General features: G+C 38.5%; 2 protein-coding genes across 3 annotated transcripts in view; both read left to right on the top strand.

The window, feature by feature from the left end:
- agmo (alkylglycerol monooxygenase) overlaps positions 1-11,944 on the top strand; it is a 225,284-nt gene extending 213,340 nt beyond the window's left edge. Inside the window, exons 13-15 of one of the 2 annotated variants that reach the window (XR_009827738.1) lie at positions 2,514-2,578; positions 8,325-11,235; positions 11,332-11,944. Coding sequence is in view for 1 of the 2 variants with exons in the window: in XM_062062713.1 (XP_061918697.1) it covers positions 2,514-2,578; positions 8,325-8,526 (267 nt within the window). In the remaining variant the exon portion in view is untranslated. The other variant, XM_062062713.1, reaches the window with a different exon arrangement.
- A 2,666-nt stretch (positions 11,945-14,610) lies between these two features.
- Positions 14,611-15,193, top strand: part of dgkb (diacylglycerol kinase, beta) — a 260,736-nt gene continuing 260,153 nt past the window's right edge. Inside the window, 2 exon segments of the mRNA XM_062062705.1 lie at positions 14,611-14,927; positions 15,044-15,117. The gene's annotated coding sequence lies outside the window, so the exon portion shown is untranslated.

The following is a 15,193-nucleotide window of genomic DNA, read 5'->3' as shown; positions in this document are numbered from 1 at the left end:
GATGAAACTTGACCTCTTCGACAGATGAATCTCCTTAAAACATGGATACAGGAGTCTGTGTCAAGTGTATGTGCAACTTCCAGGTGTACTGCCCTGCTTGCCATGCAGGTGAAAATTACACCATACCTTTTAACAAGACTTCGTCCTCTTTTGATTTCTATAGGACCGAAGTAGTCCACTCCTACATTCGTGAATGGAGGTTTGTCTGGTTGGATTATTTCCAAAGGTAAGTCTGACATTTTTTGCTCTCCGACTTTACTCCTCTGTCGTTTGCACACAATACAGTCATTTATGACTTTTCTTGCAGCAGAATTGGCTTTGATGATCCAATATTTTTTGCGGAGACAAGACAGCATGTAATTTCTTCCTGCATGTCCGAGTTGTTTATGGATGTGGCATAATAGTAGTGTGGATATGTGGAGGTCCTTAGAGAGAATAATCGGATGTTTGATTTCTTCAGGCATTGCTAGCCTATTCAGACGACCACCTACTCTGAGAAGTCCATCCTCCAGCACTGGATCCAATTTGTACAAATTACTGTTTCTTTTGACATTTTTCTCAGTCTGTAGAACAGACATTTCCCCTTGAAATCTTTCACCTTGACTGAATGAGATGACTGCATTCTCTGCTTGGATTAGATCTCGGGGAGATAAGCACTGTCCATGAAGTGTGGCTTTAAATACTTGCATCTCCTCTTCAATCTTCTTCTTTAATTTGACAGGATCATTTTCAACACTACTCACAGCAGTTTGAACTTCTTTTCTTTTCCTAGTCAGTTGTAAGAGTGCGGTCTTTACTTTTAAAAGCCAGGCTGTTGCAATTTTCAGTCTCATCCAGGATGAGAAGTAGTGGATGAAATAGTTAGTTGGGTTCAACTGACTTTTGACAATGGCATTTACTGTGATGCCAGGTTTGATCTCTGGATCATCAACAGAGATTTTGGATTCAACTTGCAAGATTGGCCATTCTTGGCTTGCTTTCCAGAGAAAATCTTGTCCTCTTATCCAATTTTTGTAGCCTAGGAAGCGATCTGCTTTCAACCCTCTTGATGCTGCATCTGCAGGGTTTTCCTTTGTGCTCACGTATCTCCATTGTGATATGTCGGTAGCATCCCTTACAAAAGAGACTCTGTTTGCTACAAATGTTTTAAAGCGTTTGGTTTCGTTGCTTATGTATTTAAGCACGGTTGTGCTATCCGTCCAGAAAAATGATTTCTCCAGTTTTAACTGTAGATCCTTTCGCAGCATTGTGTCAACTTTGACAGCGAGGACAGCTGCAGCCAGCTCCATTCTGGGAATTGTCATTTGTTTTAATGGTGCCACTCTTGATTTTCCTATGATGAATGCAACATGCACTTCTTTGTTTTTGTTTTCCAGTCTTAGATATGAGACGGTTCCGTAGCCACTCTCACTGGCATCCGAAAAGTGATGCAGCTGTGAGTGTGTGATTTGACCAAAGTGTGTAGGCTTCATGCACCGGTCAACTTTAAACTCCTTAATTTTGCTGAGATCTGCTAGCCATCCTGTCCACTGTTGAGAGAAAATGTGTGGTATGGTTTCATCCCATCCAAGCTTTTCCTTGCAGAGCTCCTGCATAATCATTTTGGCTGGCAGAGTAAATGGTCCTAGAAATCCTAAAGGGTCGTATACAGAGCTGACCACAGACAAAATGCCACGTCTAGTGTGTGGTCTTTCTGGTACAACAACTGTGAACTTGAACACATCAGTTTCCACACACCAGTGTAGTCCTAGGGCTCTTTCCATTGGTAGATTGTCCTTGTCCAAATCCAACTCCTTGATTTCTTTAGCCCTGTGCTCTTGTGGAATAGATGTTAATACAGCACGGCTGTTGCTGATCCATTTGGACAGAGTAAACCCACCCATTTGGCAGAGAGCAGTCAGATCTTTTACTAATTGTACTGCTTCTTGTTCTGTGGGAATCGAACGTAAACAGTCATCTACATAAAAGTTATGGCGTACTGTGTCTGTCACCTCAGGTGGAAAATGAGCTTGGTTGTCTTCAGCAGTTTTCCTCAAAGCGAAATTTGCACAACTTGGTGATGACACAGCTCCAAATAGATGTACCTTCATCCTATATTCAGTCAGATCTTGCTGCATATCACCGTCAGGCCACCATAAGAATCTCAGGTAGTCGACATGCTTATCAGACACCTTAACCTGATGGAACATGGCTTTAATGTCTGCCATCAAGGCAACCGGTTCTTGTCTGAATCTGATGAAGACTCCGATAAGTGAGTTTGTAAGATCAGGACCCTGAAGTAGTTCACAGTTAAGTGATGTTCCTTTAAAGACTGCACCACAGTCAAAAACAACTCTTAATGTTCCTTTTTTTGAGTGGTGCACACAATGATGTGGAATATACCAGAGTCTTCCATCTTTTCTATTCAGCTGGTCTGCTGGTACCAATTCAGCATAGCCACTGTCAATCATATCTGTGAGGAAAGATGTATATTCTTTATGGAACTTTTCATTTTTGTTGAACTTGCGTTTCAGGCTCTGGATGCGTTGCTCTGCAATACAACGGTTGTTCGGCATGATGGGATCTTCTTCTTTAAAAGGTAAGTTTAAACAGTAATGTTCATCTTTAATCTTTGCAGAGTGACTCACAATATCAAGAAACTTTTCCTCTTCTCTTGACATTTCCTCTGTTTCCTTACTGGATCTTTCACTGAAATCTTGGTTGTACTGTTTGACTAATAACTCCTCCAGGTTTAGAATAGATATTCTATTGACATCAGCAACAGGGCAGCCATTATGCTTGCTGGTGTCATCTCCTTTTAAAGGACCATAAATGACCCATCCCAATAGGGTCCTCACTGCGTATGGCCCGTCCTCCTGGCTATTGACTACCTCCCAGGGTTCCAGTACCTTAGAGGCATTCGTGCCAATGAGGAGGTCGATGTCAGAGTCAATTTCAGGTAATGTGATATGATTTAGATATGGCCAGTGTTTCACATCCTGCTGTTTTGGAATATTGTGTGGTGAAACTGGCATGGTTTTGTGTGTAAATACATCAGGCAATTGAATAAAGTAATTCATATTTATCCCGGCTATTTCCAGTCCAGTGATGTGGTAGCTGGTTTCGGGTTTCACTTGATTCATGGTTTTGAGAAGGATGTTTGTTCTTTGTCCTGTAATGTTCAGTCTTTGCATCAGTTTTTCTGTGCAGAATGTGGAGGTGCTTCCATGATCCAAAAATGCATATGTTTGTAACGCTGTGTCTCCCTTGTTGCTTTTAACTTGTACATGTACAATGGAGTAGATGGAGGGGTGGTTCCCGGCCCCAATATGACCACAAGTATGCTTGGGAGGTGGGACAACAGCATTGGTTCCAATTGATTTGGTTTGTGTTTGTTCTGTCTGTTCAATGTGGAGTATTTGTGGATGTTGTTGTTTACAGATTTCACATAATAGACGATTTCTGCAGTCTCGACTTAAATGTCCTATTTTCAGATAGCCAAAACAGACTCCTTTTTCCTTTAAGAAGTCTATTTTTTCTTTGTGCTTCTTCCTCTTGAATTGTGGACAGCACTCCAGTGTGTGACCACTCTTCTTGCAGAACAGACAACTGTGAGATTTGACAATCACATTCCTTTTTTCTTCATTTGACTCCACAGTTTCTATGGGTATTAATGTTGTTGCAAAGCTGCTTCTTGGACTTGACTTTCCTCTTGGCGTAGGGACGGATGAGGGTTTGACAGTTGATTGCTTATGGTCCTGAATGTTCCCAAACAGTGGATCAGAGAGTATTTTGACTTGTTTTTCAATAAAGTTCACAAGGTCTGGGAAAATGGCACGATGGCCTTGCTTCTCCTGTAGGTCACAGGCCTTGTTCCTCCACTGCTCTCTGAGCTTGTATGGAAGCTTTAGGATGATGGTCCTCATATTAGAAACAACATTCATTTCTTCCATATAGGCCAGATTTTCCATTGCATTGGAACAACTTCTGAGGAATAGAGAGAATGCTCTCAATCCTTTTATATCCTCCAATTTAATTGTTCCCCAGGAAAAAGCCTTTTCCATATATGCTGTTGCAATATGATATTCATTACCAAAATGTTCCTTGAGTAGCTGTCTTGCCTTCTGGTAGCCCTGGGACGGAGGCATATGTTGGCAACTTTGAACCAGCTCTTTTGGATGCTCTGTAGTATATTGTTCCAAATAATGCAAACAGTCATAGGTGTCACACTTTTTCTCCACTCCATATTCAAATGCCCTTATAAAGGTTTCATACTGAAACGGATCTCCATCAAACACAGGTACGTCTCTTGATGGTAAAGAGGAATGCTTAACCAATAAGGCATTGAAATCATGTTGTGCTTTTAGTAAATCAAGAATGTGATCTTGTTTGATGGCATTTGTGACAGGGGATGTAGTGTGACCTGTATGACCTTTAACATCCTCTTTTTTCATTGGTACAGTTGATTTTGACGGATTGAATGTAATGGCAATCTTCACCTTCAAATGTTCCAATTTATTGTCATTACTCAATAGGTTTGAGGGAGTGATCCTACGCAGTAGCAAACATTGTATATGAAGTGAGGTCCAGTCGGAAATCCAGTTTATGCATATTTATTAACGAATTTGCAGGGTGAATGAAACATACCAGGGATTATTGCAGTGATATTGTGTTATATGTTCTCCTGCCTGTTGCTGTTGTCTGCTGTGGTTTGCTGTTGTCTGCTGCTGTCTGCTGCTGTCTGCTGCTGGTAAGAACGGTTTGTGCTCCCACAACTGAGTCCTTCCTCGTTTGGCTCACCTGTGCTCCTACATATGCCTTCCCCCCTGCCCTGCTCAACCAAAATGCCCGCCACCTAGTGACAAAAGAAAGTAATGCCAACACAAAAATAAAGATGCCTTAAATGGCTCCTACATATATATATACATATATATATATGTATACATATATATATATATATGTATGTATATATATGTATATGTATGTATGCATATATATGTACATGTATGTATGTATATATATGTATATGTATGTATGTATATATATGTGTATATATATATATGTATGTATATACAGTATATGTATACAGTATGTATGTATGTATATATATGTATGTCTGTATGTATGTATATATATGTATGTATATATTTGTATATATATATATGTATGTATGTATATATGTATATATATATATATATATATATGTATGTATATATATATGTATATATATGAATGTATATATATATATATATATATATATATATATATATATATATATATATATATATATATAATTATGGGTGTGGGAAAAAATCGATTTGAATTCGAATCTCGATTCTCACGTTGTGCGATTCAGAATCGATTCTCTCTTCTTTTTTTTAAAATGGATTTATTTATTAATTTTGTAAAATATTTTTTCCCTTATTTTAAATTGTTCTTTTTTATTAATCAATCCAACAAAAAAATACACAGCAATACCATAACAATGCAATCCAATTCCAAAACCAAACCCGACCCAGCAACATTCAGAACTGCAATAAACATAGCAATTGAGAGGAGACACAAACATGACACAGAACAAACCAAAAGTAGTGAAACAAAAATTAATATTATCAACAACAGTATCAATATTAGTTACAATTTCAACATAGCAGTGATTAAAAATCCCTCATTGACATTATCATTAGACATTTATAAAAAATAAAAAAAAAAGAACAATAGTGTCACAGTGGCTTACAATTGCATCGCATCTCATAAGCTTGACAACACACTGTGTCCCAATATTTTCACAATGATAAAATAAGTCATATTTTTGGTTCATTTAAAGGCCTACTGAAATGAATTTTTTTTATTCAAACGGGGATAGCAGATCCATTCTATGTGTCATACTTGATCATTTCGCGATATTGCCATATTTTTGCTGAAAGGATTTAGTAGAGAACAACGACGATAAAGTTCGCAACTTTTGGTATCTGATAAAAAAAAGCCTTGCCCCTACCGGAAGTAGTGTGACGACACCGGAGGAAGGACTGCTCATATTTTCCTATTGTTTACACCAGCATCGAGAGAGATTCGGACCGAGAAAGCGACGATTACCCCATTAATTTGAGCGAGGATGAAAGATTAGGAACGTTAGAGTGAAGGACTAGAATGCAGTGCAAGACATATATTTTTTCGCTCTGACCGTAACTTAGGTACAAGCTGGCTCATTGGATTCCCCACTCTCTCCTTTTTCTATTGTAGATCACGGATTTGTATTTTAAACCACCTCGGATACTATATCCTCTTGAAAATGAGAGTCGAGAACGCGAAATGGACATTCACAGTGACTTTTATCTCCACGACAATACATCGACGAAGCTCTTTAGCTACTGAGCTAACATGATAGCATCGGGCTCAAATGCAGATAGAAACAAAATAAATAAATCCCTGACTGGAAGGATAGACAGAAGATCAACAATACTATTAAACCGTGGACATGTAAATATACGGTTAATCATTTCCAGCTTGGCGAAGCTTAAAAATGCTGTTGCTAACGACGCCATTGAAGCTAACTTAGCTACGGACCTAACGTGATAACATCGGGCTCAAATGCAGATAGAAACAAAATAAATAAATCCCTGACTGGAAGGATAGACAGAAAATCAACAATACTATTAAACCATGAACATTTAAATACACGGTTAATGCTTTCTAGCTCGGCGAAGCTTAAAAATGCTGTTGCTAACGACGCCATTGAAGCTAACTTAATAACGGGACCTCACAGAGCTATGATAAAAACATTAGCGCTCCACCTACGCCAGCCAGCCCTCATCTGCTCATCAACACCCGTGCTCACCTGCGTTCCAGCAATCGACGGAAGGACGAAGGACTTTACCACGATCATCCGTGCGGTCGGTGGCTAGCGTCGGCTAGCGCGTCTGCTATCCGAGTCAGTCTTCCTGGTTGTGTTGCTGTAGTCCGCCGCTAATACACCGATCCCACCTACAAATTTCTTCTTTGCAGTCTTCATTGTTCATTAAACAAATTCCAGCACAGATGTCCAGAATACTGTTGAATTATGAGATGAAAACAGAGCTATTTTGTATTGTATTCAATGGGGTACCGATACTTCTGTTTCACTGGTTACGTCACGCGCATACGTCATCATCCAAAGACGTTTTCAACCGGAAGTTTAGCGGGAAATTTAAAATTGCACTTTATAAGTTAACCCGGCCGTATTGGCATGTGTTGCAATGTTAAGATTTCATCATTGACATATAAACTATCAGACTGGGTGGTCGGTAGTAGTGGGTTTCAGTAGGCCTTTAATAGTTAGAACAAATTTACATTTTTGCAATCAGTTGATAAAACATTGTCCTTTACAATTAAAAATGCTTTTTACAAAAATCCTCTTCTCTTCTTGCATGTCAACAGACTGGGGTAAATCCTGCTGAAATCCTATGTATTAAATGAATAGAGAATCATTTTGAATCAGGAAAATATCGTTTTGGAATCGAGAATCGCGTTGAATCGAAAAAAAATCGATTTTGAATCGAATCGTGAGACACCCAAAGATTCGCAGCCCTAATATATATATATATATATATATATATATATATATATATATATATATATATATATATATATATATATATATATATATATATATATATATATATATATATATATATATATATATATATATATATATATATATATATATATATATATATATGTGTGTGTGTATGTGTATATGTGTATATGTATATGTATGGGGATTGGTTGATTGGCCCTAGTTTGTTAATGTTGTCTATCTTTGTCCCTAGTGTGTGAATGTGAGTGTGAATGTTGTCTGTCTATCTGTGTTGGCCCTGCGATGAGGTGGCGACTTGTCCATGGTGTACCCCGCCTTCCGCCCGCATGCAGCTGGGGTAGGCTTCAGCAACCCCGGCGACCCTGAAAGGGACAAGCAGTAGAAAATTGAATGGATGAATGAAAATATTTTATATCCAAAAAATGTACTTTTAAAATGTTTTAATTATTTCACATAATGTGTCAAATGTTGAAATCAAACATTTTCTGTACTTTTTTTTTTCTTTTCCTCAAAATATTTTGTTTTTAATTTCAGTTATTTTATACATAATCGTTGGGGAGCAATACAACTGATACATGATCATATACATTGCATGTTCATATACTGTACTTATAACATTTATTGATGTCAGGAAGCGTTTTAAAGGCGTTTAGAGCGTCCGCTGTCAATATGTTTAAATCCCCCCCCCCCCCCCCCCCCCACCTCCCCCCTGAAGAAGCTTGCATGAGTGAAGGTTGGATGAGTGACGTGAAGTCTTCCTCATGTGCAGGCCTTTGCCTCCCTCTCGCTGCTCTACTGGGCCATGCAGATCTTCTCTCAGCTGCTCTCCATCAAGAGGAAGTCCGACTGAATGTGGCCCTGCAGACCAGACCAGACCAGCTCACACTGTCCCACCGTGTAGTAACACATCACACACTCACACACACAAACGGATCGACTTTTTCCATTTCAGTTTTTGTTTCCGTTTTTAAAGTCAACAACCAAAAATATGACTAACATGACTTCTTGTGTGCCTTTACCAACAAATTTTGCAGGTGAAAGTTTCTAATGTAAGACATCACCATATGTTGCTGTTTATCTTGTATTTAAATGACACCCTACACGTTTCTGCGTACAGTGAAACCTCCGAACACAATCTGTTCACTTTCTCTCCTCTAAACTTCAGAATAAACTACTGTAGAGTGTCGGAAAATAATCTGTTCCAGTGTCAAGCCATGGTCACTGTCAGACCGTTAATACAGTACAGGCAAAGTGTAACTGCCATGCAAGTAGTGATGTTTCAATCTGGGTTGTATGCTGCCGATTCCGATACCGATCATCCAAGAGTAAGATCGACCGATACCAATACCAATCGTATCTATAAACTGTAGATTTTTTTTTTTTTTTTAAATAACGAGTCCTCCTGACATCTGCTGCTGCACCCGCGACCCAACTTAGGATAAGCAGAAGAAGATGGATGGATCCTATTGACAAAATACTTGAAGATAATATCTAAATTAGTTACTTAGTTGAGTTTATGAAGTACAATTGTTTGATAAAGATAAAGTCAATAGTACACAAGAACTAAACCAAAGAAAAGCTACTATCTAGAGATGTCCGATAATATCGGACTGCCAATATTATCGGCCGATAAATGTTTTAAAATGTAATATCGGAAATTATCGGTATCGGTTTCAAAAAGTAAAATGTATGACTTTTTAAAACACCGCTGTACGGAGGGAGAAGTACAGAGCAGTTGCGTCACCCAGTCATACTAGCCAACCCTCCCGATTTTCCCGGGAGACTCCCGAATTTCAGTGCCCCTCCCGAAAATCTCCCGGGGCAACCATTCTCCCGAATTTCCACCCACTCAGGACTATTGGGGGCGTGCTTTAAGGGCACTGCATTTGCGTGCCGGCCCAGTCACATATTATCTACGCCTTTTCACACACACAAGTGAATGCAAGTCATACTTGATCAACAGCCATACAGGTCACACTGAGGGTGGACGTATAAACAACTTTAACACTGTTACAAATATGCGCCACACTGTAAACCCACACCAAACAAGAATGACAAACACATTTCGGGAGAACATCCGCACCGTAACACAACATAAACACAACAGAACAAATACCCAGAACCCCTTGCAGCACTAACTCTTCCGGGACGCTACAATATACACCTCAACCTCCTCATGCTCTCTCAGAGCATGTTCCAAATTCCAAGCTGCTGTTTTGAGGCATGTTAAAAAAAAAAAAGCACTTTGTGACTTCAATAATAAATATGGCAGTGCCATGTTGGCATTTTTTTCCATAACTTGAGTTGATTTATTTTGGAAAACCTTGTTACATTGTTTAATGCATCCAGCGGGGGCATCACAACAAAACTAGGCATAATAATGTGTTAATTCCACGACTGTATATATCAGTATCGGTTGATATCGGAATACGTAATTAAGAGTTGGACAATATCAGAATATCGGACATTGGCAAAAAAGCTATTATCGGACATCTCTACTACTATCTATTACTCTTTTAAGTTGTTCTTCTTTTGCCCTCAAAGTCCCCCTTTGTCCAAGGAAGTATTGCCGGAATTTGTAACACAAATATATTTTGGAGAAAATAAAAATATTGAATTACTCTAGTATCGATCATATAATAATGTGATAATATCGATCATATAACATTAGGTACAATGAAGCTAAGCACTGTCATACATCAGATGTTTGCAGCTTCAAATGTTTCTTTAAAGGTGTAATTTTTTAAATGAGTATCCATAGCCACGCTGATGCTCCCTCATTTGTGTCTATAATAAAAAGGACCTCTTACTCGCACGTCACCTGCCGTCCCTGCATCTTGGCGTCACACATGCGACACCGTGACAAGCATGACCAAACACAGTGTGCAAAATAGGAATATACAGTGCATACAATTCAACAAGTTCAAGTTGAACTCTTCTCTATTGTTAATTGATACACAATGAAGGCAATGTTGGATTAACATGTTAGCTATTTCATCCTAGTCTACATATGAGTATTTTCCTAATGGAACAAATTACAGTTACAATATGTTATTGTGTATATGCATAAACATCCGATATAGTATCAGAGTTTTGGTACGCAGCCCTCATTTTTGCACGTTTTAGATTTTAGTTTTGGATTTGGTGACTTAAAATATTGCCTATATGGCCATTGTTTGACCCTGGAACAGATTAAATTACTTACCAGTATTCCCTATGAAGGTAAAAAAAAAGCATCTAGGTAGAAATTGTGTTGACTTTAGAGCTTCAACTGTAACCTTCAACTGTACTTGAATGCAAATACTACTGTATGCTTTAACTCGTAGTACGATAATGACTACTAACCTCATACTATTTGTTTGTGATGTACTCTATTTTATTATCATATCCAGTCCAGTGTTGTCACGGAAGGAGCAAATATTACGGTGAATAAGCAGCATATGAATGTGAAAGAGGAAGGCAGAGAGAATCCAATCACTTGATCAATCATTCCACCCACGGATGTCTTTCATGCCAAGTCCTCCCACTGAGACCGAGGCAAAGGTGTTGTCCAGACGCCATGTGGGAGGGAAATATTCCACAGCAGATGGTGCTATTTCCTCCCCCGTCGCCGTGCGCGTCATGGTCCGTGTTATGAGAAGCACATGGAATTATTGATGTGTCACCAGATATGACCAGAGGTAAATGTATATTTACTTAAATAACTTTAAGAATGAATTGTACTTGTCAGAGCAGTTTTAATGCAACATACTTTTTACTCAAGTATTTTTGTGCAGAATAAAACGCTACTTACTCCTGATTGCTACGAAGGTCCTGAGTAGTCGTGAGTTCAATCCTGGCCTCGGGATCTTTCTGTGTGGAGTTTGCATGTTCTCCCCGTGACTGCGTGGGTTCCCTCCGGGTACTCCGGCTTCCTCCCACCTCCAAAGACATGCACCTGGGGATAGGTTGATTGGCAACACTAAAAAAATTGGCCCTAGTGTGTGAATGTGAGTATGAATGTTGTCTGTCTATCTGTGTTGGCCCTGCGATGAGGTGGCGACTTGTCCAGGGTGTACCCCGCCTTCCGCCCGGTTGTAGCTGAGATAGGCTCCAGCGCCCCCCGCGACCCCAAAGGGAATAAGCGGTAGAAAATGGATGCTATGTCTATTTATGTCATTATTGTATTCATTTATTATCAAAGCATGCGGGGTGTATTTTGATATTTTCCATATTTTAAAAATCAATACAATATATATAATTGTTTTTTTTTTTACCTTTTGACCTCCCCTCAAGTTTGGCCCTGTCAAAAATAATTCATATACAGTATATATTTGTTTTTATTCTACACTTTAATCTCCAGATAAACTTCAGGACTGTCGATATAAAGTTATTTTTATTTTCATGTTTTATGCCCTTTTTGTAAAAATTATGTTTTTTTATGGCTAAAACACAAAATATGCAATATTCCCCCTGCCCAATAATTCATAACATTGATTTTAATGCTTTAATATTTTCTTGAGCGATGACAGTTTTTTTTAAAAATCTTACTTAAATTTATAAAATTTATAAAAGTATAAAAGTAAGTCATACATTTTCTTTTTCTTTACCTTCAACACATACAGTCGTGGTCAAAAGTTTACATAAACTTGTAAAGAACATAATGTCATGGCGGTCTTAAGTTTCCAATAATTTCTACAACTGATTGGAGTCACTGATTGGAGCACATACTTGTTTGTCACAAAAACATTCATGAAGTTTGTTTCTTTTATGAATTTATTATGGGTCTACTGAAAATGTGACCAAATCTGCTGGGTCAAAAGTATACATACAGCAAATATTTGGTTACATGTCCCTTGGCAAGTTTCACTGCAATAAGGCACTTTTGGTAGCCATCCACAAGCTTCTGGCAAGCTTCTGGTTGAATTTTTGACCACTCCTCTTGACAATTGGTGCAGTTCAGCTAAATTTGTTGGTTTTCTGACATGGACTTGTTTCTTCAGCATCGTCCACACGTTTAAGTCAGGACTTTGGGAAGGCCATTCTAAAACCTTAATTCTAGCCTGATTTAGCCATTCCTTTACCACTTTTGACAAGTGTTTGGGGTCATTGTCCTGTTGGAACACCCAACTGCGCCCAAGACCCAACCTCCAGGATGATGATTTTAGGTTGTCCTGAAGAATTTGGAGGTAATCCTCCTTTTTCATTGTCCCATTTAAAGCACCAGTTCCATTGGCAGCAAAACAGGCCCAGAGCATAATACTACCACCACCATGCTTGACGGTAGATGTGGTGTTCCTGGGATTAAAGGCCTCACCTTTTCACCTCCAAACATATTGCTGGGTTTTGTGGCCAAACAGCTCAATTTTTGTTTCATCTGACCACAGAACTTTCCTCCAGAAGGTCTTATCTTTGTCCATGTGATGTTTCACCAATCCTACGCAAGCATGGGTGACTTTTGACTCCGTTTCACCAATCAAACAGAGCCTGGCAGTCACATGACCATGGCACTGTAAAAAGTAACATGCCAGACAAGGCAGCACAACTCTTCAACGTTTTCCTACAAACTATGAAAAATTATAGCTTTATAGTCATGTGTGTCAGTTAAAATGTTGACATTTCAGAAAAAAACCTGTATTAAGTTGTAGATGTTTTATGTTTTAGCTGCGCATATGCTAACATTAGCCTTGTTTTAACGTCACAAGTGAGTGTAAAATTAAAAATGTTTGTAGAACATGCTGTACTAGTGTCTCTGTTACTCAAATACACACACTCTCCAATTGTAGTGCAAGTATCATTAAACAGCTACTAAATAAACCACAATTTACTCCCCAGTTACTGAGAACTTGAATAGTTTTTACTTTTACTCAAGTTGATATTTGGATGATATTTTAATTGTTTTGAATCTTAAAGGGCAAGTGCACAGTTTAGGAATTTAGTTTATTGTTCACAACCCCTATGTAAGATAAGAACATATAGTTTTCTTTTTTTTATGCATTCTAACTCGTAAAATATGGCAAGTACAAGGTGGCTAACAATGCAGCTCATGCGAGTACTCCATTACGCTGATAAAACTTCCAAAAATTGCCAACAATACTCTATTTACGAGTATTAAGATTGTTTTTGATAAGCACTAAAACAGGAACTATTTTTAGTGGTGCCGAGGTCACAGAGAGCTAACAATATATTGACATATTGAGCTGGTGAGCCGCTGTATCGCCCCTGTGCCGGTGAAAGTTAATTTTAGATTATAAATCATGCCTCTCACCTGGATAGTAGAAGGTTGTGGACAACTTTGACATCCAACTTAGACCTAGAGATGACGAGAAAGACACGAAAAGTTTGCGGCACCTTTTTTTTTTTGTTGACCCTTCATGAGAACTATGATTAATACTGCATCCAAAAAGACATTTATAAACATCCCATCAGTGGGCATCCCAGTGAGAGCAGACGTTGTACAGTAAGTGGTTTTATTGTTTTTACATTTTGTATTTCTTGTTTAGCACTTTGCAATACTGCTACTTGCTGGATCTGTTTAGCATAAAGCAGGGGCGTCACTAGCTTTTAAGGACAGGGGGGGCTTAGCCCCCAGGAGATGCAGGATGCGAGCGAACGTAGCGCACGAGCACAAAACATGTTATTGTTAATCTCCCTTTTACTACATGACATATACTTATAGTGTGTATATAAAACTATGATGGAGGTCTTTGAGTGTCATTTAGAGTGCTTTCTAGGCGGAATAGAGCAACTCACATTGACTCCATTGTTAGCTGACTTTTGCTAAAGTTTATTTACGATTTAGAATGCATTAAAAAAACATGTTTTCTTGTCTAAAATAAAGATTGGGAATGGTAGATAGGCAAAATTCAGAAAAAGTGCTGTTTCCCTTTAACTTGAAGTAGAAAAACATGGATTATTCATATGTCCACCTTTTTTGTGAGTCACTAAAAAAACATTTTTTTGGGATACGCGCTGTCTTTCTGCTCATTGTCATGCTTTTAGGTTGCGAACAAAAACCATGTTATGAGCCTCCCCGCCACTAGTGGGCGTAGCGAACGTCCGTGTGGACCCTGTGAGAACATCCGGTTTTACCGGCTAGCATCAGCTTATAGTTAGAGATGAACATAACTTTATTTTTTTCAACCATGGCAAGTAAGTGAGTGTGAAGGATAGTGAGAAGAAGAATACTTTGAATATATTCTATGAAATAAAGAAATTATAAATCGAAAATGTTACAAAGTGTGTTGCTAGTGAAGCATCTGGAGCGCTGCTAGCCTGCACCATGTTGAAACAAGGAGTTGATAAAGCCAGCCAAGTATGTTAAAATAATGTTTGAACGTCGGACAATTATGACAATTAAAATATGAATAAGCAGCTGGAAGAAGATACCAAGGTAAATACTCTACATTATTATAACATTGCCTCATAAACTACAGTTGTTTGTACTACATTCTATTGTGTTTTTTCCCCCCATCTAAATGTCTATGGATGTTCTCATTGTGTTTTTAGGACATTCAATCGATCCCAACTGGACTGTTCAGGAAAGTTCAGTGTTTTTACGTCAGTGAGAGATCGTTTTTCTTGTAAGTCACCTTTGTAACTTTTCAACACGATGCATGTACTTTTATGCTGCCCCTTTTTTCTTTTTTCTGCTGCAGC

This window comes from Entelurus aequoreus, linkage group LG11 (assembly GCF_033978785.1).
Source record: "Entelurus aequoreus isolate RoL-2023_Sb linkage group LG11, RoL_Eaeq_v1.1, whole genome shotgun sequence".
In the NCBI taxonomy this organism is placed as follows: domain Eukaryota; kingdom Metazoa; phylum Chordata; class Actinopteri; order Syngnathiformes; family Syngnathidae; genus Entelurus; species Entelurus aequoreus.
Note: the sequence above shows the minus strand (reverse complement) of the source record. Positions and strands in the feature narration are given on the sequence as shown.